The sequence below is a fragment of the Bombus flavifrons genome, chromosome 9, assembly GCF_040668555.2.
Source record: "Bombus flavifrons isolate JBK064 chromosome 9, iyBomFlav1_principal, whole genome shotgun sequence".
In the NCBI taxonomy this organism is placed as follows: domain Eukaryota; kingdom Metazoa; phylum Arthropoda; class Insecta; order Hymenoptera; family Apidae; genus Bombus; species Bombus flavifrons.
In genome coordinates, this window is record NC_138450.1 from 13,360,168 (window position 1) to 13,385,533 (window position 25,366).

General features: G+C 31.5%; 5 protein-coding genes across 8 annotated transcripts; 3 read left to right on the top strand and 2 right to left on the bottom strand.

Moving 5' to 3' along the window:
* Positions 1-1,384: 1,384 nt before the first annotated feature.
* B-gluc1 (beta-1,3-glucan recognition protein 1) lies at positions 1,385-6,281 on the top strand. Its single transcript, XM_069120335.1, has 8 exons — positions 1,385-1,609; positions 2,845-3,072; positions 3,155-3,369; positions 3,543-3,679; positions 3,756-3,922; positions 4,612-4,946; positions 5,493-5,594; positions 5,667-6,281. Exons 1-8 carry the CDS (start codon positions 1,465-1,467, stop codon positions 5,766-5,768), a joined length of 1,431 nt encoding a protein of 476 aa, XP_068976436.1. The 5' UTR covers positions 1,385-1,464; the 3' UTR covers positions 5,769-6,281.
* Positions 6,282-6,935: 654 nt separating this feature from the next.
* SPoCk (secretory pathway calcium atpase) lies at positions 6,936-18,562 on the bottom strand. 2 transcript variants are annotated; one of them, XM_069120331.1, is made up of 17 exons: positions 18,267-18,562; positions 16,342-16,672; positions 14,207-14,422; positions 14,028-14,117; positions 13,842-13,939; positions 13,194-13,452; positions 12,776-13,112; positions 12,304-12,692; positions 12,058-12,214; positions 11,827-11,997; positions 11,427-11,742; positions 11,165-11,350; positions 10,947-11,094; positions 10,778-10,873; positions 10,559-10,700; positions 10,382-10,474; positions 6,936-7,598 (listed from the first exon to the last, which is right to left on the bottom strand). In XM_069120331.1, exons 2-17 carry the CDS (start codon positions 16,450-16,452, stop codon positions 7,543-7,545), a joined length of 2,865 nt encoding a protein of 954 aa, XP_068976432.1. In that variant the 5' UTR covers positions 16,453-16,672; positions 18,267-18,562; the 3' UTR covers positions 6,936-7,542. The 2 variants fall into 2 exon arrangements, with proteins under 2 accessions (XP_068976432.1, XP_068976433.1); XM_069120332.1 differs by lacking the exon at positions 6,936-7,598 and having other exon boundaries at positions 9,665-10,474; positions 14,207-14,407; positions 18,267-18,561.
* LOC138183439 (uncharacterized) lies at positions 8,306-10,694 on the top strand. Its single transcript, XM_069120336.1, has 3 exons — positions 8,306-8,583; positions 8,925-9,037; positions 9,292-10,694. Exons 1-3 carry the CDS (start codon positions 8,566-8,568, stop codon positions 9,407-9,409), a joined length of 249 nt encoding a protein of 82 aa, XP_068976437.1. The 5' UTR covers positions 8,306-8,565; the 3' UTR covers positions 9,410-10,694.
* Positions 18,563-19,837: 1,275 nt separating the features above from the next.
* Positions 19,838-22,942, top strand: Asciz (ASCIZ zinc finger protein). Its single transcript, XM_069121093.1, has 3 exons — positions 19,838-20,273; positions 20,367-20,578; positions 20,677-22,942. Exons 1-3 carry the CDS (start codon positions 19,992-19,994, stop codon positions 21,833-21,835), a joined length of 1,653 nt encoding a protein of 550 aa, XP_068977194.1. The 5' UTR covers positions 19,838-19,991; the 3' UTR covers positions 21,836-22,942.
* On the bottom strand, positions 22,863-25,364 carry l(3)04053 (lethal (3) 04053). Of its 3 annotated transcripts, none has more exons than XM_069121097.1 (8): positions 25,172-25,364; positions 24,600-25,094; positions 24,305-24,501; positions 24,152-24,225; positions 23,966-24,077; positions 23,843-23,905; positions 23,606-23,763; positions 22,863-23,532 (listed from the first exon to the last, which is right to left on the bottom strand). In XM_069121097.1, the coding sequence occupies exons 1-8, from the start codon at positions 25,362-25,364 to the stop codon at positions 23,400-23,402; spliced, it is 1,425 nt and encodes a 474-aa protein (XP_068977198.1). In that variant the 3' UTR covers positions 22,863-23,399. The 3 variants fall into 3 exon arrangements, with proteins under 3 accessions (XP_068977198.1, XP_068977197.1, XP_068977195.1); XM_069121096.1 differs by having other exon boundaries at positions 24,305-24,513; XM_069121094.1 differs by having other exon boundaries at positions 24,305-24,528.
* Between the last annotated feature and the right edge of the window lie 2 nt (positions 25,365-25,366).

Below are 25,366 nucleotides of genomic sequence, written 5' to 3' on the forward strand. Positions count from 1 at the left end.
AGAACCTTCCATATTGATATTTTACGACTCAATTTTTGGACGATTTTTCCTAGGCTTTGGTATATAATCATCAAGATCTGTTTAGATAATCATGTAGGTATATGAGTGTCGAGATACCTGTTTATACGAATATGGTCGAGACCTGTTTATATGATCGTGGGTGGGTCAATTAATCACTAAATCAATTAGGCACTAAACGACAAAAAAAAGTCCCTAAATGCAGTTTAATTCTTGCGTTCTACGCGCTTTATATTACGAGCTACAAAAATATATTTTTACTCTCTTTACACGTTTCTTCACGTTAAACAATTAGACGTAATGTCGACCATAGGTCGTTTTAAAGTATTGCTAAATAACAGGAATATCAATAATTCTTTTCTCTGATACTTCTTGTTATTTCTTTAATAATGTTTCAGATGTCAGTATTTTAGGTTGATTAAATTAAGAAAAAATTTAATAAAATAAAAAAAGTGAAGTTGAGGAGAAAAATTAAAGTTAATAATATTGTTTTCATAAGGAATGTATTTTCCATAATTAAAATTATTAATTTTAAGTCCTTCTCTACCTTTTACGAAACGAATTATTATTACAAAAAAAGTAAACCAGCAAAATTAATAAAAATATCTCACTTGTGCGGATTAAATCTGTTTTATCAGCGTTCTCATGTCACTGCCATCAAAAAGAAATGAATATATAAAGATTGTGAAATGATACCAACAATCATTTACTACTACATGATAGAGACAAGAAACATATATTAGTACCAATACATATCGTAATCGAGAAACATTTTATCTATCGGAGAAATTCTTCAACTCTTACAAAATACTGGGAAAACCGAGAATATCGCGTAATATAAACTAATTAATTTATTTCCTTACTTTAGCCAAATATTCTCTTTACTCGATTAAAAGAAATTGAGCGACGATTAATAATTTACGATAATTACAATATCTCAAAGAACAATAGTTAATCATTTTTACGTAATTATATATTCCTACTGAATTTTGCTGTCTGTAATTAAAATAGCAATTGAAAATCAAAATTATTGGAACAAAAAATAGATTAAAAAGTAAATTTCGCATTATATTTAAAGATTAATAAGATATATAAACTAGTTCGAATTTTAACTTCAATTTTTGGACTGTTTCATCGAAGCAACAATATAAAGAATATACGTATGTATTGGCAATCAACGAAATGAATCAAACCAATTATTAATCACTTCTGTAGTTCATGACTTTTACGTTGTTCGATTAACTGAATAGAGTTTTTTAGCGTCAGTCGGAGAATCGCCAATCCGCGAAAGAGTGGAAGATCATTTCCGAGATGGGAAGCTTCATAGAGATAAATATACGTTTACGCGTATGTATTTATATAAAAACCTGTTTCTAATAAAACGCCACAGCAGCGTTCTACTCCTCAGTATCGCTTGTGCCGGCAGCATCATCGAACGTGGTCATCATGAGCGTTCTCGGAACGAAGTGGCTACTTCTTAATGCCATTTTATTGTTTAACGTAGTAATTCAAGAAAATTCAGCACAATATATTCCTCCAGCAGCGAGCGTAGAACCTCTTTATCCAAAAGGATTACGTATGTCTATTCCAGGTGAGTAGGATTCCTTATTTTTGGTGTCTATCTATATGTATATTTGCTTGGTACCACTATCTTTATGCAACTTTAGCGTTCTGTTATTTTTTTAAATTATGAGAGATGTACCGACTTGTGGCCGATTATCTGGCTTAAGTGCTAAGGCATCTTGCTAAAGCATAGAAATAAAAATACAATGTTCTCTCTTTTTCGTCATTAGTATAATTTTAACATTTTTCAATATGTAGTAACATAGTATATTTACTTACAGGTACATAATTAACACAGGTTAATAATTAGCCTAATTAATTAAATTAATTAAATAACCTAAGTAATTAAATATACTTACAGATACATAAACTAAATAAATACCAATTAACTAGAAACTTTGGTCATAATTTCTTAATTTTATAATAGAATAAAAATAAAAAAAAAGTTAAACAATTTTCTGCTTGGGTTTACACGTGTCTGAAAATAATCGGCAATAGCCTTGAAAGACGATTTATTGGTCGACTTAGTCGGTGCATCTCTAAAAATTATTCAAATGAAATGGTTGATAGAGGTAACCGTCGAAGGTGAACAGGAACAAGGAAATATTTTACAGCTTAACGAAAGGAATGTGCTTGTTTAAAGGAAGAGTACGAAAATTATATGTACACGAAAAACACGTATAAAATATCTTGCAATACCCTTTTTGCGTTTGATATAACAATTGTAAGTGTAATATTTTAATTCGCAAAAGAAATTACTCACGCGTCGAATTGCACAATTCGATAGTTCCAGTGATAATCTTTGATTGATGGCTCAATCGAGAATTTGCACGTTTTAATTTGTACATTGCACGCACATTGATACAGTAGTGATGCACTTGAAATTTCCTCGTTACGATATATTAAACAATAAACAAGATTACGCTTATATAAAAAAAATATTATCATCGATAATTTTGAATTAAATTACTGCGAAAAAATTTGTATTGTACTTTGAATAGGTTTCTTCAATGATCCATTTTACCACTATAATATACATAATAGGCGAAAATATATAAATAAGTATCGAAAGTATAGTACTCATTATTATGTAAATTATTGTAGATAAAACAAATCTCTGCGTACGAATCTCTTATTTAACTCTTTAGAGCTATATTTATACATATTTACAAAGTTCTACTATTTTAAATTGTATATCGTGAGATTAATGAATCTCTAAAAACACTTACAATTTTTGACGAAGAAAATACTTTTTCTACTCAGATGAGGATGGTATCAGTTTGGTCGCATTTCACGTAAAATTTAACGACGATTTCTACAGCCTTGAAGCGGGTACTATTGCCATTGACATCATAAAAAAAAGAAATGGCCGTTGGACATATGAAGATAGAAGCACGAGATTAAAACGAGGCGACAAGATTTATTATTGGCTCCATGTCGTTTACAAAGGTCTTGGTTATAATTTACTTGACCAACAATATGAAGTCAAAGGTTTGTTGAAAATACAAGAAATGATTTTGGTACTGTTCCTCTGTAGAACTTTGACTGTTCATCTTACTCTTTCTGTCTTTAGAATTTTACAATTACGATGGAAGTCCAGTGGACGGAGGTACCGCAGATAACATCACCTGTTCGACACCATCGCAGACTAAAATCTTTGAAGGTAGTTCCATAAATCAGCAGACGAAAGGAAAAACTATCTGTCCGGGACAAACGATCTTCGAAGAAAATTTCGATTTTCTTAATACGAATCTTTGGACGAACTTCGAGCGTTTTTCTGGCATTCCGGTAAATACACTAACCACGTTTGAATTTATAGATAGACTTAAATTATTAAAGAAGATAGGAGAAGACATGTAACATGTATTCTGTTCTCTCTAGAAATAATAAATCTAATATGTTAAGGAATAACATAGATAAAATCGAATTAAGACAGTTAAAAATTTATTGTTTTATTTTAGAATTATGAATTTGTCGTATACATGAAGAATAGCGACAACGTGGAAGTCAAAGATGGTATTTTGCATATTAAACCAACTTTCACCAATGATAAGTTTGGTCACAACTTCGTTACAAACGGAAATCTGACCTTGACGAGGTAAAAATTTAATTATCACAAAGTCAATCATAATGAATCATAATCGTCATGTTAAAAATCTTGAATGTCTCTTTAGCTGTACAGGCGTAGCTAATACCGATGATTGCAAACGAAATGCATTTGCAGCGTACATTTTACCGCCTGTTATATCAGGACGATTAAATACCAAGTCATCGTTCGCTTTCCAGCACGGACGCATTCAAATCCGTGCCAAATTGCCTCGTGGTGACTGGTTATATCCTTGTGAGTTCTATCGTAAATTGTGTGGATCTTTATATAGTTATGATATTTCGCTAATTAATTGTTAACTGCTAAATATACCAATTAATAAACAGTAGAGCCTCTTGCATCCGAACTGTCGTTACGTACCATGTACGTAGACATATGTTACTGAATGTGTATATTATTATATGACTTATTTTCACATCTACGAAAAATACTTGCCAAAATACGATATATAGTTTATGAGTGACAAATGTGTCATAAACATATAAAAATTGAGATACATACTGAAAATTGAACAAATAGATATAGACAGTCATAGATATATTTTAATATAGATACCAGAATGTATTGTAGAAAAAGCGGAATGTATTGTACAAACCGGAAGCTATCATAAGCCGCGAGACAAGGATTATGTACAAATAAATGATAAATAATTCAATAAAAGACCTCAATGGCTTCTAGCAGCCAGAGAAATATGAAATCCTTAAATATTGAAACAAATTAACAATTTTTTTGATCTCTATTTTGAGAAAAGCGATTTTTTTTTCTTTTGTCGAAGATTTCACTATCCGGACAATTTTGTCTCCTTATTAGTACGGATATGGGATGCTCTGTACTGTACTGTGTGTCACTATTTTAAAAAATTCAATTATCAAGATTGATTATTTAATTTAGTAAATGGTGTATAATTCATTGTTATATTTTAGTACTCACTCTAGAGAACATAAACGAAAGTACACCAAATTCGCCGCTCTATTCTGACATCATAGTGGCTCATTCAAACGGAAATCCATTCCTCAAAACGCGAAAAGGAGACGACATTAGCGGGCACATTCTTGTAGCTGGAGCTCATGCGACGACCATAAACCAACATTCTCCACATGATAATCGATTAATGCTTCCTAAAAAGACTTCAACGAAATTATGGTCAGATGATTATCATGTGTACGATTTGGAATGGAAAAGCGATCGAATCACGCTCAAGGTCGATGAAGAACAGTATGGCGATCAAGTAGTTCCACCAAGTTTGTTCAATAATCCGGTTAGTACATTTTTATTTACATTTTTTCCCGTGTCTATTTCACCATCTTTCTTTATCTGTTCGTCTTGTAATATTGCTAACAATCTAAGATCACAAGGAAGAAATATGACAAGTCTATTTTTAGTAATTTTCTGATGTTTATACTATTTGGTGGCTGAAAGAAATATATAACTGAAATGTAGAACAACCTTAAAAAATGTAAGACTTGGCAACAAATGCACTATTTTTGTAGAAAAAAGAACAGTACACTAACTCCTTCGCGCACAAATCTTTCTTTGGTTTAGTAACGCAAACAATTAAATCTTTTTATAATAAAAAAAAGGCTAAAATACATATATATTTTAATATAAAATATCGTAGTACCTGGATTTAATTAAATTAGAAAATACTTAGGGTAATATATCGTACGTGTCACGAGCATGTGCATTAAGTAGTTGAAGGATTGAATTTAAAAATTGCTTTCTTACAGAAGAAGAATATGACTTATGCCTTTTCTATAATCTTTAATTCTAAATAGTTCGTTTAACATTTTCCACGTTTTGACAGGCTTATATAAACATCGGTCTAGCCGTAGGAGGTCACTTGGTCTTCCCAGACGGTTGTATCAGCAGCGAGTACGCAAAGCCCTGGAGAGACGTCGAATCGAAGGTACATCTACTTAAAAAATCCGATTTCCATTACAAAAACAGGACATTTAAAACACAATATCATTGATTTCAGGCACTCCTCAATTTCTATACAGCAGCAAACAAATGGCAAGCAACCTGGAGGAACAGTGACACCGGTCTTCATATAGACTACATTAAAATCCTGGCTGTCTGATTCCATTTTTCACTTTGATTGAGAAACACATTTAATCACTCCTTTCTATTTTCTATCGCTTTCGTATTGCTTCATATAAATCCATAAAAATTGATAAAATACACAGCAATTAGAAGGGAAGCGGAGGAGGTACCAACACGGAAGCAGGAAACGGTTCTTGATAAGGCACATCATCCGGATGGAAACCAGAACCAAGCAATTCAATCAGTCGTTGTCCTCGATAGCCATAGCGTCTCTGATAATCAAACGAGGCACGAGGCCCATCTTCTGGTCTGAATTCAATCATCATCTTCTTCCTAGTGTCCGGAGAAGCTACCAGTCTCAGAAAACCATCCACACCGTTTCTTGGCCATTCCCAAAATCTTCCACTAGACCATAGCGAACGAATCGTGGCCATCCATCTCGAGGGAGACAAGCCAAACGGAAGTGTCCTAGCGACTCGAGTTGAAACAGTTCCATCGCACTGGACTACTATGCACAGCTGTACATGCAATAAAACAATCATGAAACGATTTTTTGATAAGTTTTTACTGTAGATCACGATCGATATATACGAGCGTAGACCCACTTACCGCGCAGATTAATATTAACGCGTGGCTCGCGCGCATTTTCTTTTATCGAACCTCCAGGTAGGAAGACAGGGAAAGCAATATCCCATCATTCATGGTGCCCACTCACCTTTATGTCTTTCGAGTGGGTGAAAATTTCGTGCATAGAATACATTGTGATTTTTTCGTGATAGAATTGTCAATCGTCGAAGCGTTGAGCAGTAGCGTTGTTCTTCAAACGATTCGCGCCTCCTTCCTCGACATCGGTTTTCTTTACTTTCACTGATTGCATTGCGCCAGACTGCCACGATATACCAACTGATTTCTTTTCCACGGTATCCTTCTGAGCAGAGTTAGTTGATATTCCGCACTCATTCCGATATCATCAATCAGGCTGTCGTCAACGTGATCCTACGTGACCACCTCGAAGAGGAACAACATGGATTTCCCTCGTAGTTTGGTAGTTACAATTTACTATACAATTGCAAACAGCGATTTTTCGATCGTTTTTGTAGTTCCTTCTCTGAAGTAGTTTTAAAGCTAATAATCAGTTAGAATGAGTAGTAGAGATGTAAAACTTGTGTTCTGTGGTTATTTACAAGGGAAGAAATAAGAGAAATTATTGGAATTATTTTATATTTGAACGCATGCTTGAACTTAATAAGAGGGATAAGTTACGTTCGTGCATGACGTGTTTCAAAATTAAGTCGTATAATCGATACGAGTGAATTCGCAGAATAATAAGTTTCGTAATAGCTTGAAAAAGATGACACATTTGTATAAATAGATTAAATTTACTAATATCGTCGTTCGTTGCTAATCTTCTTTCTAATTTTTTGTAGGCACAAAAGAAATATGAATAAAACATTGAGAAATTAAATAAATATAACGTAATAGAATACATAGAAGAAAATATAAAATTATAGCTCAAAGATTAATGATATACAAAAATAAAAACTGTGAATTTTACATTTACATAACAATTTAGTATAAAGCATTCTTATACTGATTGAACATGCTCAAATAAAGAATAATAATTTACAAAATAATCATGCAAGAATACGCGTTTATTATATACTATTCTATGCATATAGAACTAGAATTAAATTACATCGATAAATTTTTGGACATTTTAGACAATTTCGATTTTTCTTGTCTTGCTGCTTAACGCTGATAGAATCGTATCGGTCGCCGAAGGCATCAGCATTTTCTCATTTATTCACGATCTAATTCAGTATAACATAGCGGGGATACCGCTCATCCACGAGGCAAGTATAACATTCTGTGAAACAGAAAATCAAGGTTAAAATAAAAGTTCTGAGAAAATCTAGTTAAGAATGGTATGATTACTTGCATTAAGTGAATAATCGTATATTGATCGTTGCGCAGCAAACACAATGGGACTTTGATCCAGAAGATGGGAAACAGAGAAGAATCAGATACGAGAAGGAAAATGGTCGTCATGGAGAGATCGCAATAGCAAAGATCGGTATGGGAGTCGGAATCCAGGAGCCATCAATAAGATCTGCGTAAAAACTAATAGGAAATCGCTAATCTGCAAAAAGAAATATATCAAAAATGAATGAAAACTATCTTATAAGTAAAATTGATTACGCTAATTGTTGTAAAAAATCAAGTGTATTTTAGTAAAACAAAAATAAACATTTTTCTTTCAAGTATTTAACTTGGATAAATAGTATTCTATTTTGTATATAATATTTTTAAATATATTATACTTTATACTTAAATACAATTCTTCTTCGTCTTCCTTTTTATTTCAAAAAATATATTCTGCTTTAAAAGTATGTATATTTATTTAGATTTCAAGGTCATGCTTTTTTCAAGGAATTTCGTCAATTGTCAATTGTATAATCGACTTTCGACGAATTCCAAATAACAGTAGTGCGTAAAAATTCAATTCGTCGCAATCTTAGCAGGTGCGCGTATGTAAAATGTACGACTTTCACTTCATACAAAGAAAAGGCGAAGTGGGGACGGAATGAAGCATAGTAACGGACTTCGGAATAAGGCAAACTAAAAGTAGAATCAGAAAAACGGAAACAGACCGATCGTACGGGCCGTAGTATCGTCTTCCTCTCGTTCTTTCTCAATTAAAATAATCTACATTATTTATATTTCGATGAAAAACGATACGTTGGAATAAAGACACTCGCATATCTAGTGTTACGCTTTGTGACGAATTTGCTTTTCGTTCTGCAAATTGAAAGTATTACCCTGCGGTCACCGAAATGGCAAGACGCGCTCCCGTAAGTAAACTAACTAAAAAACTTCAAAATAAAAATAAAGATAAATGTGCAAGTAAAGATACATACGTAAATAAAATTATGCTTGTGTAAACATTTACAGTAAATTAAAAAGGATTCAAGGAATATGTAATCTTTGGCTAAAGTAGGTCTAAAGTGGGTACTTCTTGACCTGTTTACGGTGCACGTGCCACATAAAACGATGCTCATTTCTTTTTCTTTTTCGTACTATTTATTATGAAACATTTAATAGATTCATCTAAGATATATGTATACGATAAATGTAGGATACCTTTTCGCATATTTTCGTTTCAACACGCTAATACGAACTGACCTACTTTCAGTGGACGACCATGATCTTTGCGACAATAATCGTTGCCTGTTTACTTGGATTAATCGTTGAAACCGCGGCGACGATAGCTCAACCAAAGGCACCTAATTTCCAGTATTTTGAACGGTAAGAGATTAAAGAAACATACAAAGAGGATAAATTCATGTTTTAAACATATTGAAAGGAGGTAAACAATGGTTCGCTGTTACACAGTTGTAAAAAGGATTACAATGATCTCATGCTAAATTACAATTTGTAATATTACATACATATCATTAAGGAAATAATCGTCTAAAGGTGTAAAATACATATGCATCGATTTTTGTTTAAAAATAAGTGCAATCACAAGATTTTATTAATTATTAACTGATTATTTATAGGCCTAAATATCGCTACCCATACTATGATGAAAATGGCAGGGGAAAATTACTCTATGGTTATGGAGGACCAGATCTGTATCAATACAAAACTTTCAGCGCCCTTGAGGGAATTCATTAAGAAAAGGAATATTAAATTACGCTATTAAGACATCTAGTTAATAATCATTCTATGAGTTGTGATTATTATCATATAGGGTGACCGTTTGTGAAATGACATATAGTACATACACGATATTGCTTCGGATTACAAGAAAATGATTTTATATATTCTATGTTGTACAATAATAACATACAATATGTAACTTTCAATACTTTGCATTATATCCTTACATCTTTTCTTGCTATCAGAAACACATCGAGTCACGCTATGGAATTAAGGAACATTACAAGATCATTTATTCTCCCAATCATAACCAATTGTATTTTTAAATGCAATCAATCGATATGCTTAATTACGTTGTAAACATGTAAACATTATGTTTCTTCGCCGCGGGTTATGAATCTTTTCGTTCGACAATACGAGTTCGCGAAAGTAGAAACGAGTCTATGTATTTATCTCAAAAGACAAATTACTTCGTTAGTCAGATGAATGAAAAAATGTGTTAGACATTAGAATATTATGATAAATCGATGCAGAAATTGCTACAAATACAATTACGAGTAATATCATTAAAATTGATCGTCTATGAAAGATTTGTGGAATGTGCATAGCATTTCTAGAGTCTATGACGTGTCCAATATAATCACCGTGAAGACGAAAACGGTTAGATTCTAGCGTCTAGAAATCGGGTATCGTACATCAGAAAGACAGAAAAATTTGTAAAGGTTAAAAAACGCAGTCATTTTAAATCTTAGTTAAACGCGTTTAGTTAGACGCAGAAAATGTTCGTTCCGTGACAAGTGCACATACAAGTTTACAAATGTGCAAGCATAGTCGAGTGTATAGCGAGATATTATTGATAAACGAATGACTACTACCCGTACGATGTGTATTGGGTATTTTATTCCAAATGATCCTTGTCCGCCTTATCTTCGGCAGACTGTAACTGTCATACAAAATCCATTTCGGATTTATTATAATATCGTGTACCTGCTCGTAGGTTATACAGCTGCCTTTCTATTAATTTCTTTATCTCGCTAATTATGAAAACGCTTGACGTGATTCCAACAAGAACCAAGATATCTGTTGAAAACAGAAACAAATATTTCCTTCAAAAGTTCAAAAATAAAGATGAAATATTATAAAAGCTTCGTTTAAAATACGCACCTACTGCCGAAAGAGCTTCGGTTTGGAAAACTCGTTGTAACGGTGGAAAGTAGATCACTAGCATCTGTCCTATTACTGATAATGTTACGGCTACCAGGAACATTTTGTTACTAAATAAACCAATAGTAAATATTGATTTGGTCTGAAATGTTTATGACATGTTTAATTCATGGAAAATATATATTACAATGTCAAACAATTTCATTATCTTTTTTTTACCTGCGATCTACAACTTAGAGCATTAAACATATCGAAGAAAACGAAACATGTAAATGTCATGGTTGTATCCCTTGCAGTGTTACCATCAGTCGTCATCTAATAAAAACAGGACACGAGGAAAGTTATAAAGTTTATAAAACATGAATGTTCTTTACAATAAATTTCGTACCTCGTTATTATAAACCCACAAAGTACCAATAATAATAATAGTAGCCGATAACAATACATTAATAATAAGCTGTCGAGTGATCATTGGTTCTTTTGTGTTGCGTGGTTTTTGTTTTAAGACATCCTTATCAACTGGTTCAACGCCAAGACTATAACAAATAATTAAATATATAAATATGTCTAATGTATCATAGAGAACTCTTTTGATTTCTACATTACCTTTGAGCAGGTGGTCCATCCATAATAATATTAATCCATAGAATTTGCATTGCATTTAACGGATTTGGTATACCCATCAAAGTAGCAAGTGCAATTAAAGATAGAGCAGCTATGCTGGTACTTAATTGAAATCTTACAAAATTTCGTATATTATGAAAAATTCCTTTTCCTTCCTCAATTGCAGCACTAAAAGATATATACAATTAAAGTAAAGTGAATGTAAAAAATGTTGAGAATTATTAAAGAAGAAATTAATATGTACATAATAGTTTCAAAATCGTCATCCACCAAAATCATGTCCGCAGCTTCTTTACAAACATCAGTACCATTTTTACCCATGGCTATGCCTATATCTGCTTTTTTCAAAGCAACTCCATCATTCACACCATCTCCTGTCATGCCCACTATATTTCCTTCCCTTTGCAAGGCTTTTACGATACACAATTTGTGCTTAGGCGTAACCCGATAAAATACACTAACGCTATTGATACATTGCTCTAGCTGATGTTCGGACATTAAATCAATCTCATCTCCAGAGATTAGCCGCGAATGAAGTACATCTAACCCAATCATACTTGCTAAAATAAAAAAATATGTTACAATGCATTATTCTTGCAATATCTTTACAAACTATAAAAAAATCCAATAAATCTATGTTGTACCTATTGCGGATGCAGTTTCTTTGGCATCGCCAGTAACCATTTTTACCTTAACACCACTATTTATAAGAGTCGTTATAGATTCACGAACGTGTGGTCGTGGAGGATCGCATATACCAACGAGACCAACATACATTAGATCTTGCAACGATGTACCACGTGCCAATCCAATTACTGTAAATATATTAAAAAATATCAAGTAAAGAAATTGAAATTATCGTCATTAAAACGTACCTCTTAATCCTTGTTGCCCAATATCATAAGCTTCTGTTAAAAATTCTTCATCTTTCTTTTGATTCAAAGAATGTACTTGACCATTCATAGAGTACTTGGTACATAACGGTAAAATCTTATCCAAAGCACCTTTTACAAAATATATTTCTTGCTTATTCTGTAACATATATTTACAAAAATATAATAAAAATATTTAATATAAATGGTATTAATAATTAAAGAATTATTTAACAAATTGTTATTTACCTCTCCGTATTTGGGAGTACATTTTACAGCCATCATTTTTTGTTCGGATGAAAATGGATATTCTTGTAATCGTAGATATCTATCAGCAACTCCGTACATTCCGTATTTCATTGCCACCGCTATCAACGCACCTTCCGTTGGTTGACCAAGTAAAGTATCATTTTGCAGTATAGCATTGTTGCAAACACATCCTACTTCCAACATGTTGCTGATGGCGGTACGTGCAAGATCCATGTTGTCACATTTTCGAATTCGTACTTCTCCTTTATCATTATAACCAGCTCCAGTAACATCAGCTATGTATCCTTCCGATGTCATCAGAATGGTTACAGTCATTTCATTCTTCGTAATTGTACCAGTTTTATCAGAACATATCACGTTTACACAACCTACGCATTTGACGACATACTACCTATATATCTTTGTCTAGCTTTGATAAATGATTATGAAACTCTGTTGCACATATATTTACCCAATGTTTCCACTGTTGGTAATTTCTTCACAATGGCTTTTCTTTTAGCCATCCTCATAACACCCAATGCTAAGGTCACAGTTACAACAATAGGCAAACCTTCTGGTATAGCTGCTACTGCTAAACTCACACTGATGGTAAACATTTCGAGTATAGCTTTGCCTTGGATCCAGCCAAGAAGCATAATAATACCAATAATGCAGAATGAGTAAAAGGATAATTGAGTACCCAAAATATCCATACTTCTTTGAAGTGGTGTTTTTGGAGCTTCTTCGGCCTGCATCATTGAGAAAACTTCTCCAAATTCACTTTTTTCTCCTGTATTCACTACTATACCCTATAGAATATTTTTTATACATTTACATTAATTTTACATAATTGCTACATTATGAACCCATTGAAATTTAGTAGAACTTACTTTTCCATTGCCACAACGCACTAATGTACCCATAAACGCAATATTTCTCTTTGTTGTTAATCCATTAGTTTTAAGTAATGGAGCTGTTGATTTTTGTGCTGGTTCAGTTTCTCCAGTAAAACTACTCTCATCAATTGCTAAATCTATTGCTTCAAATATCCTGATATCTGCAGGTACTCTATCACCAATATTTAAGTAAACTACATCACCAGGAACTAAATTGCGAGCAAGAAATGTTTCTACGCAGCCTTCTCTTAAGCTGTAAAAAAATATTCAAAGAATTATTTTGATATCAAAATTTTCTAACACCTTTTAAAACATTGTTGTATATTATAAAATTAAATTAAAAAGTTTAACTTCCATTCTCAACCTAGAACTGTGCATCTTTAAAATTGGACATTCTAAATAAAGGGGAGGGAATTTCACCTTATTAATCTATTGATTGGAATTGGATACTATATCTTCTGTTTTAAGAAAGCAAAGTAATACTCCATACAAAGGGTTAATATATCCTCCAAAGACCATATTTCTAGAGGAAATGTTAATTTAAATAAATGTTATCAACAATTTTTATCTTTACTATACTTAATATAATTTTACATAATTTTTATTGGACAAATATTTGATAAATATTACAAATTTTCTTACCAGTGACAAGTTGGTGGCACCAGTTTATTTAATTCTTCTAAGGATTTTTCAGAACGATATTCTTGTACAAAAGCAACTGTCACTACTATTATGATAGCCTAAGAAGAGATATACTTTATCAGTGTAAATGTTAATTAAAATGTAATTTGAGAAATATCACGCTGACAGGAACTATGATAAACTTACCACTGTAATACTGACAGCATCATCAAATTGCCTCATACATACACTAACGAAGGCAGAACCAAGAAGTAACAGAATTAGAGGATTTTTAAACTGCAAAAAGAAAAGGATACAATAAATTTTATATTTTATTATTCATATTAATTTAAAATTAAATAATACACTGAAAACCCTTCAAGTACCTGTTCAAGATACTTTTTCCATGTTGGTTCCTCCTCTTTAACACTGAATTCATTGAAGCCAACTAATTGTCTTCGATGATCAGCCTCCTGCCACCAAAGACCTGTTCTTATGTCAACATGTAATCTAGCTGCTACTTCCTCAGCACCAAGGCTGGCTGCTTCAGCTGTTGTTAACCACATTTCTGATGTTTGATCTTTCCCCTTAAAAAATAAAAACTATATGTTTTCTATTCAATATTTTTCAAATGTTCGCCCAACTTTAACAGATATAAAAACGATTTTCTAACCTTTATCACGAACTTTCGTTCATTTTAAAGTAACAGATAACAAATTTAATAAAACTAGACACATTGTCTTTTTGACAAAAATATTTATCTTTTTTACTATCAAAACACTTGCTACTCCGAGATATATATTGCCGATATTGATGACGCATTGTTAAACCCATTAAGGGTTTTCCACATTTTACAGTATACATCAAAGGAACTACAAAATATCTTTATACAAAAAATATAAACATAAATAATATCTTGTTTATAAATATATGTACATAATGAAGTTGTAACTGCATTTAATTTATTTGCACTTGAAAAATGTAAAATAAAATCATCAGTGTCAAACCGACGTTTAGTAAGGTGACACGTGTACCTTGCATTCTGTTTGTATTATAGGGCGTATCAATCTAACACAGAAATGGGTGCAATATATTTGCAAAAATGACAAAACATTTATACAATAAGCATATTTTACGATAGATTTTTTCAAAGATAATGTTATCTTGTAAGGTAAAGACATTGAAATATGATTAACCACAATTTCTAACCTTGAAAAATTCACGAAACTATTGATGAATATATAATTTACATATTATTATTACTTTACTTCAAATATGATCTAAGGATATTAGTACAAAATGAATTACTCTATCAAGTATTACGAATTTACTGAATATTACAAATGGTTGTACTCAATATATATAATTTTTATAAATGTTTTATCTATTATATATAGATATAATAATAACCTGTTTACGATAACTAATTAATATATATACCTATTATATGTATTTTCCATTATCGTATTTGAAAGTATTGTACTACGCAGTTTGTGCCTGAAATAACGTTCCAATACTTTCGACTGTAAGATCTGATTCCTAAATTACGAAAGGGGGAATTGCTTTTCCAGGAACTAACATTTATATAACATATAATTATATCTATAATTTATAAGTACTCATTTCAAATATACAATTTACAAAGTAACAAGAGAAACAGAATTTTAATTGTTGGCTGTAAAAAATTTCCATGCAACATCAACTTTAAAATATTGTACAAATTGTAAATATTCGATTTTCCATTCTAGCAATTATCGATCCGTTTTCCATAGAATGCGCAAGGCCACATTGCTACACTTATTACCTTAGGTCAACATGTTCAGAATATTTGCTGCCTACACTATCATTGCAAACATTTCAAAATGCTGCTTCATGCCTGTGTTTTAACGTTAGAAAATTACCATTCACAATCAATACCATCTGTTCTACACTAATAGTTAGGTAATTCTCATTATCTTCAATGTGTTAGATAATCCATCCAAGAAAAAATGTATAGATACGTTATAGATACGATTGTTTTCAATGAACTTTTTTAACAAACATAAAAATGACATATCTCAACAACGAAATGAGAAAAAGATTACTCGTAGATGAAATCAGGTAACAATAGGAGCTCCAGAAGGTGCTGTTGGCAGGTTAAATATTCGATCGATAGCGAAACATTTGAAGACATAATGGTTACAATGAACTTTTCATGTTAACGTATTCTAAACAATTTTTTATTTCACACTCTAAGTTTACAATTCATTTTAATTCTTTCTTATGCTTCTAATAATAAAATATAAAGAATGTCACTCAGAATTGTTCCTTTTTTAATAAGGAAGAGCTATGATATTGAAGACTAAACCTTGTTTATTACAAAATAAAACAGCGCACACATGCCGTATAGTATAGTTAAAGGAAAAGATACATTATAAAGAATAATTAATATTAAATAGATAAATAGAAAATTGCATGGGATTGTTTAACAATGCTGTAAATTCGATAATGCGATATTATTATAATCTGGGATAATTCTTACCTCTTTCACCGGTACATTTTCGTTGCGTTCCTTGTCAGTAGCTGCGGCGGCAGCATCAAGTTCATTATCTTCGAAAAGTTTTTCGTATTTCTTACTCGCTGTGTCTTTCATCTCTTCTAAGCCACGTTCTATTTTTCTTTTTTGTTTCCTAGCTCGTTAATTATCGACGATATATGCCACGACGATTTTGTATGTCGCTTATTTTAAAATCAAAATTCTTATTGGAGACAGGATTTCGCAATATCTCTTTAACAATATACGTTACTATCCGTCAGTCCGGTTTTACGGTTTCGAAAAAAGGAAACACACAGCTCATGGTCCGAATGAATTCCTGTCAAAACGTGTTGGCATTGAATATATACCGAATATTATGTATGTACTCATGTATTGCATATCATTGATTTCTACTAGAAGTTAGTAGAAGAGTGGTACCAAAATGACCGATATCTAAAATTGAGTCACAAAATAAGTAAAATTACAAAATTGGCTTGAAACAAGAACTTTGAAATAAAAGATTATTAATTATTGAATCATTTGATAACAAAAGATTTTCCGTGAATTTTATGGGTTTTTAATAAAATATTGTTCCTGTATATGCTTTACTATTAAAGAAAGAATTAAGACAGCTTTTTGAACTATGACATTAAATGATATAATTTTATTAAATAAAGTTACGAAATAATTTTACCTAATCATAGAAAATAATTTATTTTTAAAATTAATTTTTGCAAATATTTCGATTGACGACTTTTTAAATGTGTCACTCTTCTAGCACACCGTCGATATAGTATTTATATTATAGTTGTATGTGTATGTGTGAGGAAATTAAATATCTGCTGGTTCCCAGTCACGCGAAGGTCAAACGAATGCATTTCTGAAGATCCTTGGTAATTTAATTATTGTCAAATAACCAATGGCAAAAAAGACAATAATAATTTTAGTAGATTCATTGGAATGTACAAGTTGGCACGCTTGCTAGAAGATTCGAAGAATTTCAACACCTGACAGTGGGTAGAACGATATTGTATTCAGTAGAGATGGATGAATATTGTCCTCTTTAAATGGTCTTGCGACACTTATTGTTTACGATATCTATAAATATTTAACTTGATAGATCATATAATAGAAATTAAATACTTGTTTCTAATAAACAATCGACATGTAACGTATCGATTATTTTAAGAAGATATTTTTCCGTCAAGTTTAATGGAATCTAGAAAGAACCGGCAAAGACACTTAACCGGATAATGCTTACGACTGCTACTAACCTACTTTTAAATTAAACAAAAGAGCTTCATCGATTTCCTAAAGAAGCATGTACAGATAGTAAATATCTCGAAGATTACCTTAAATGAAATAATTATTCGTCTAGTTTAATCGGAATTGCAAAATACTTTGACTTAAATTTAAATGATGCTCATTGAAACTAATAGCATTACTTACATACATATGTATACTACTACATTACATTACAGTCAAAGTAGTTTGTTACTTTATATGGAAAAACGACATTTTAATTTCGATGGAAGATATACCAACGTACCTACAACGAATACTTTACACGTGTTATCACAAAAGGAAAAAGACAAGGAATATCAAAGAAAAGCTTCCTATTTAATAAACGATAATAAAAATCAGATAAAAAGTGAACCATATATTATATACGATTAATATCTGTTATTGAGATAAATACTTAATTAGTCGAAAACACAATTATTGTATTGTTTAGTATCAGCGATGTAATGCACTCGAGCAATTTATAATCAAACACGGGCATACAACTACGCGGTACTTATTGCTCCAAATCAATAATGGAGATTTTTTCGGTAAATGCATATAAACCTACACCAATCTCTACGTTTTCCAAAATATGAATAAGGAAGTGAATGCACACTTGTACAGAATCTCTGAGAAAAATATCCTACCCTCAAGGATCGCGAAACCCTTTTAATATCCGAGGCACGTCAAAGGATCTAGTCTCGATGTGCTGGTAGGTAAAACACGCACAATAAAATTGCTCACAAATCGCAAATTCCGTGTGATTTATATTGCTTTCGTGGCTTCGTCTCGATGAGAATTAATTAAGCGGCCTTGTCTTCGACGAGAAATTCTACGTATACACTCATACAATAAAAAAACACTGCGAATACGATGTTCGGTTAACGTATGACTACCGAAGACCGAGTGACAAGTAGCTGACGATGTAGCGAGCAGCGCCGCTTATACCCTGCTAGTTGGGCTGAGAAAGCAGCTATATGGATGTGAATGTGTGTCGTGCATATATATAGCACGGCCTGCTGTGTGGTAGAAGTAGAGCAGACTGTGTCGATCCAGCGTACGACGACCTTAAGCTGCTGCACTTCCAAATTCGCGCATCGTTTCTTTCTGACCAGTATTTTATTATACTGCAATGCATTTACATCTTTTAACAGATAAAATAAGGTAGATTATAAGAACATGATGTATAAGCGATGATTATCTTTAATGTTAAATATAATGATATATCCAATATTATTCATGTGAATTAAAAAATCGATATCAGGCGTACGCGCGGTAATAGAAGTTGGAGGCTTTTTGTCCCGTTCCCCAGATTTTTCTAGAAATCTGAATAAAGACATTTGAAAATTTAATTATGATTTATGATAATTTGCTATAAGTAATTAATGCTAAATCTAAGTGACGGAAATTGATTGATTGAGTAGTCTAAACACACTTCGAAGTATAATTGGTGACATACGTTTGGTAAACGAAAATGTAGAATGTAAAGATGGAGAAACACTGGAATTATCGGTTATTCAATTTTCGCGCTTATCACGTTGGTATAGTACGTAGAATAGAATAGTTGTATGTATTTAATTGTATCATATTACAGTTTATTGGAAGCATTCAACGATGTGTAATACTATGTGTAATATGCCTTTTTTAACCTGTTGTACAAAATTCTGTACAATGCACAAATGAAATATCATAAAACATAATAAATCATACTTTGTTATTATGTTATTACCTAATTGGTCAAATTTTTATTTCATTAATTTACGAGTTTGGAAATGTGAATTCCATTTAGATACTGAGGTACCAAAAGATTAAAAATTGAAGTACTCACCTTATAATATTTCTAAATAATACAATTATAATCTTTAAACATTGACAAACTATATAATTACGATTTTACATCTAAAAATATAAGAATTTTGTCATTAAATTTATCAACTTATTAAATGTTTCAACACATTGGGATTGACAATGAAATTTGTTAGAGTGATGTTATATTAAAATTTCGAAATATTCTTATACGTATGTATTTCTATATGCTGGTGTCTATTGATTGCATATAAAACTCATGTATACATTATTATTATTACTATTATATTCTGTATAATATATATATATATATATATATATATATATATATATATATATATATATATATATATATATATTCATTACTTCCAAAGCAGAAAAAATTAATTAGTAAAATTTGGATTTTGAGTTTCTATCTACATAAAAATTTGCATAATAATTTAATAAAATACAGTGGCGCTGTATTACGAAAAATACAAACAAATATCTCTTCAGATCGATTGGACCAGTCACTTAAATGGCGGTAGTTTGTATACATGTTAAGTGCCGCAGAAAAGTAACCTCTAATGGAGAGGATAAAACCGGTAGAAAACGTTTCGAAATGTATCAAAACTATCTGTCCATCACCGGAGGAACTTAGTGTCATAACGAATAACGTAAAATGTGATAAATGTGGACTCGTATTTAAAAATGGGCCGAGATATCGGTTACACGACCTTAAAGTACATCAACGTAAAAATTTAGATAAAACAATAAAAGAAAATGTACAATATCATTGTCCGGTAGAGTCTTGTATTTATGCTCTAAAAGCCGAAAGACATTTTAGTACTATGAAATATCTTAAACAGGTTAGTGTTGTCATCGTAAAACAATGCTTTTTTTATGAAATTGATCAATGTTTCAATTACGACATGAAATTTAATATTCTGACATATATTTAGCATTACCTTAAAGTACATGCGAAAAAAACGTATGCATGTACTCGTTGCGAAAAAAGTTTCTCTACCGAATCAGCAAAAGAAGGCCACATGAGAGTATGTGGAATTGAATTTGTATGTTCTTGTTCAAAAATTTACAGCTCCTATGAAGCCTTGCTCACACATGCAAAACGATCTTTACATACAATAAATGATAAATATAAAAATTCTTTGAGGTAAGCTGATCATGAAAGATAAATATTTTAATGTTCTACTGTTTGACACATTTAAATACAATATCATCAATTTATATTAATTATTAACACTTTCACAGGCGCACAAATTCTAAAACAGTGAGATTAATTCTATCAAGTAATCAAACAGAAATAAATAAACTAGTTACAATACTACCAATAAATCAAAATGAAAATAAAATATCCAATCCTAATAATAATACAATGCAGAAACTTACATCAGATATTGGTATACAAACTGATGAATGCAAAAAGAATAAAAGAATATCAAGTCCATTAAAGTATGTTAACAATAGTTGCTATCATAATGGAAAGTGTGGAATATCTAAACAGACACAGACAAGTGTCCCTCAAAGAATTAGACAAAATGTAATGTCCATGGAAACACAAACGATACAAGCTTCACAAGCATTTAAGAATTCGCTGAAGCTTCAGAAACATGGAAAAAATTCTGTATCTCAAAATTCTGATTATACATTGTTAAAGGAAGACCTTAATCTTAGCAACTTTACAGCTTCAAATTTATTTCCTAGCAGTCCATTACCACTTCGCCATGATGATGGGTTACAAGATTTTTGGGAAGATAAGAGTACATCGGGTACTCAAACAATACCTGAAAAAGACATGTTTGAAGTTCTCAATGATAATGTTACTCAGACAGAGTTCGAAACATTTTATAACCATAGTACAAATCCATTGATACAGTGTACTCCAAAGAGTACAGTTGCTTTAATGACTTTACCTTATGCTGAAGAAACGTCGACTGTTGTTGAAGGATATTCCTTTGTATCCTCAAATAGCATATCACGATCAGATCCCATGCTTACAGACAAAACTTTTGATGATAAGTTTAGCAGCATAGAAACTCAAACGGAACAAGCTTATTCACAATCGTTTTTTGATTCAGATCCATTAACTAGATCATTCGCTTTAAGTTCTACCATTGAAACACAAACTACAAATAATCTTGACAATATGGAACTATTATATAGTAATACATGCACACAAACATGTAATGAAATGCTACCGACTGATTTAGGGTTATCTAACATTCAAACACAAACACCTTGGTCTCAACTCGAGGATACTACTGTTTCTGCCGAAACACAAACAAAATCCTTGATATGTGAAACAGGTTGCAATATATCAATAGGTGCATGTCGTTCCTGGTTGAGTACTCAAACTAGTCACACTGAAACACAAACTGACTTACTTAGTATTTTTGAAGGTCTTCAATAATAAGATATTCAATCTTTATGCATATGGCAGTATAATAATTGATATTTAGAAAAAATACTTTATGTATAAAGCGAAAATAATTTGCATTTGGTATTGTAAAATAAGACTAATTTTTCGTATTGTTATTTAGTACTTTGGTATTTTTTATATTTTGTTACAAACTAATTATTTAAGTTCCTGTATATGTGCAATTTGATGATGGAATATTACGTGCATTGATCGAGAACTGTATTTCTTTAAAAAGAAAATTTGAATTTACTGTATTACACATTAGCCACTGCCATGATTTGTTTATACATGTGTTTCTAGAATAAAAACATACACATTGCAGGCAATGTAATTCTTATACATATAACTTATTATTAAAGCTGTTAATTTAAAACTTGCATTATGAAAAGTATTATTAATATTCAATTTAAATTTTAAGGGGGCAAATAAGCCTTGAATTAAAACCTGCTTTTTAACTGAAATATAATGTCATTTACACACACAAATAATATGTGACAAATAAATTGAATTAAGAAATTTGAAGATGTATAATAATAGACAAGTTATTGCATTTCAAAATAATCTACGGATGTAAAATATAAACTTACTATTACAACATACATATGTTAAAAAAAACACTTTTCATTTATAAATATTAATTCATAAGTTTTAAGTTGTTTTCATGTCATGTATTACGAAGATAAAACATTTTGTTATAATACAACATATGGTTTTGAAGTTTTTAACTTAATGAATTTTCTAATACATGTAAATAGAAGTATGATCTTTAGATTGAAACATTTGCAATCGTTCGTGTGTCATATACAAAGATAATTTTTAAAAATTTAATTTTTTATATATATTGTATTGTTACAAAAACATTGTTTAGAAAAACATTCGTCAATTCGCATAATAACAACCTTATTTGAAAGGAGATTCATGCTTCTAAGACTCAAGAGTCATATACCCCCTTAAATAGAAAAATACATAAAGAATCTTGTCTGCTTGAGGTGTAATTGTTTAACTGATAGTTTCAACATTTACAAAGAAACGGAACATGTAATTTGAAACTGTACACGTAACATTGTTACAATAACTATTAAAATATTGTTTTTTTTTTAACAATTGTGTTGGAATTATGCATTGAATCCCAACCAGTGTTTTCCGTTATAGCTTCACGTCAAAACGTACATATAAAAGTTAAAATCTTCAGCTTTTTCTTTGCTCGGAGCCGCATGGTGACAGATCACGGTTAAGCTATTGTTTTATTCATGTTTGTTGCTAAGGTTTAAAATTACACTTAAAAGGTCATGCTTTGCCAAGCAGGGACGATATATAATTGTCGTACACCTAGAATTATATAAGTCGAAATTCAAGAGCTATTATTAACACATAAAGATACAACAAACATGATATGAATATCGTGCTTTTTAATCGAATCAAATCACTAATCGACTCCAAAACGGGTACTCAACGCAATTACGTGAGTTCGAGGAACTTATTAACACAGGTTGGGATACATGCCATAGAAGTGAAACAAGGGTAGTATGCAGAAAAAGATGTACACAAGAATGTATTAAAGTGCAGGACCAGCAGCATTATCTTCATCAAAATCTGGTAGAAAATCTTTGGTCCGGTCTTCTATCCTATTCATATTTTCAAGTACTGAAGCTAGTACTCTTAAATTGTCCACGCCAGACATTAGTTGTCTATAACGATTCCAATATATATTATTATTTGAACTACTTAATTTAGAAATCTTGTTGAAATATAACTTTTTACCTTAAAGACACTTCTGCTGATGAGGCAGCATGTCTTAAATCACCTGCTAGTCTTTTTGCTGTCTGATTCATGTTTGAAGAACCATATTCGCTTGTATTTCCCGCCGCAAACCCAGCTCTAAGCTCTTTGTTTTCTAAACGGAGTAATGATATCTCTGTCTGCATTAACATTATGTTTTTCATTTAATAATCAAGTGCGCTATAAGATATTTAAAAAGAGACGAAAATCTATACCAACCGTTAAAGATTTAATCTCTTTTTTTAATGCTGAAATAGTACTTTCTGCATTTACCGCTCTCCTCTATAGAAACAAGATATATTATAGACATAAATTAGATATATAAAATATTCTTGTACTCACTGTACTACGTTTTAGATTATCTTCAACTTGCTCCATTGCTTTTTCAAGATGGATTGTCTCTTCATGATCCACTTCTTTTCTAGATACCAATTCTGATTCTAATAATTGAATCCTGTAACAGACATTGTATAAATAAATTAGAGAATATATTCTATTATTAGAGATAAAAGAATTTTGAAAATTTACTTTTCCGATTTCTCATTAATCTGTTTTTGAGCTAATTCTAATTCCTGCCGCAATCTTTCATTTTCCAGCAGTAACTACAAAAAAAATCGATATTTTATAATTATAAAAATTATAATAAATATATCATAATTTAAAATTCAACATTATTCATACCCTCCTTTCTGTAGTCTCTGCACTATTTGGAATAGATCCAGACTCTGTTGATAATGTTGTCCTATTATGAATAGGACCATCATTTAAAAAGTCTGGTAAAGATTTTGGAACATTTGGTTCACTTGCCCCTGAGTGAGAACAATCTCTTATAATCACATTCGACTCAGGATCAGGCTCAACTGTAGATATTGGTAAATCTAATGGAAACCCTAAATAATGAGATACTATAAATAAACAACCTACATAAATCATGCTATGATTAATAATTAATTTTAACATATCACTTTACAAATACCTAATGGTTCTGAAGTTTCAGTAGATCCTATACTAGATCTAGCAAAAACAGGTAAATTTAAATGGGCAAAACAACTTGTATTTGGTAAAGATTGATTCCTCTGAGGTATTGCTTTGTCCAAATTTCCAGTTAGATCAAACGAAAGATCACATGAAGCACTAGATCCGTTCTTCTTTGATTCATTTCTAAGTCGAGCTTGCCTCTGTTCTACACTGTTTAATGCAAAATCAGGAAGATTATCCACATCCGAAATTGTCTGTTGTTTGGGCTCATGATTTAGATAATATTGTTCTATGACCAAATGATCTTGCACAAAGTCTGGTAATTCTGTTGGATTACGAGAATAAACAGCCGAACTTTTCTCTAGATTATACTGTGTTGGAGATGAATAAACTTTTGGACGAGCTCCAGCATTTTGATAATTTATTTGTGAACCATTTTTTAAAAAATGCTTAAAGCTAAAGGGATTCTCTTCAATCCTCGACGTATTTTGCCCTGTAGAAAATAAGAAACAACAAATATTAAGCTAATTATCAGCTAAATTTTTTGACAAATACCAGGTTAAATCTAACCTGTTTGAGGCTCTGTCTCAGTACGATTCCTAGCAAAGTATTCTTTCGATGTATTTCTACAACTCCGACATCCCGTTGTTACCTCTTCTTCGGAAGATGAAGATGACGAAAACATGACCTCTCCGACGTGACGCCTCGCATTTTTAGATACGGATCGAGACGAATCATTACTTTTTTTACGACTCGCCATCATCT

Bases quoted from the DNA above. Each gene is read 5' to 3' on its own strand.
- Asciz (XM_069121093.1), top strand. From the start codon at position 19,992: ATGGAGAGGATAAAACCGGTAGAAAACGTTTCGAAATGTATCAAAACT. The intron at 20,274-20,366 runs GTTAGTGTTGTC...ACATATATTTAG, and splicing joins CTATGAAATATCTTAAACAG to CATTACCTTAAAGTACATGC. The intron at 20,579-20,676 runs GTAAGCTGATCA...ACACTTTCACAG, and splicing joins AAATATAAAAATTCTTTGAG to GCGCACAAATTCTAAAACAG.
- SPoCk (XM_069120331.1), bottom strand. From the start codon at position 16,452: ATGAAAGACACAGCGAGTAAGAAATACGAAAAACTTTTCGAAGATAAT. The intron at 11,998-12,057 runs GTACGTTTTAAT...ATATATTTACAG, and splicing joins TGGGCAACAAGGATTAAGAG to TAATTGGATTGGCACGTGGT. The intron at 10,475-10,558 runs GTGCGTATTTTA...TGTTTTCAACAG, and splicing joins CGAAGCTCTTTCGGCAGTAG to ATATCTTGGTTCTTGTTGGA.
- B-gluc1 (XM_069120335.1), top strand. From the start codon at position 1,465: ATGAGCGTTCTCGGAACGAAGTGGCTACTTCTTAATGCCATTTTATTG. The intron at 3,073-3,154 runs GTTTGTTGAAAA...TTCTGTCTTTAG, and splicing joins CCAACAATATGAAGTCAAAG to AATTTTACAATTACGATGGA. The intron at 3,923-4,611 runs GTGAGTTCTATC...GTTATATTTTAG, and splicing joins TGGTGACTGGTTATATCCTT to TACTCACTCTAGAGAACATA.
- LOC138183439 (XM_069120336.1), top strand. The intron at 9,038-9,291 runs GTAAGAGATTAA...GATTATTTATAG, and splicing joins AATTTCCAGTATTTTGAACG to GCCTAAATATCGCTACCCAT.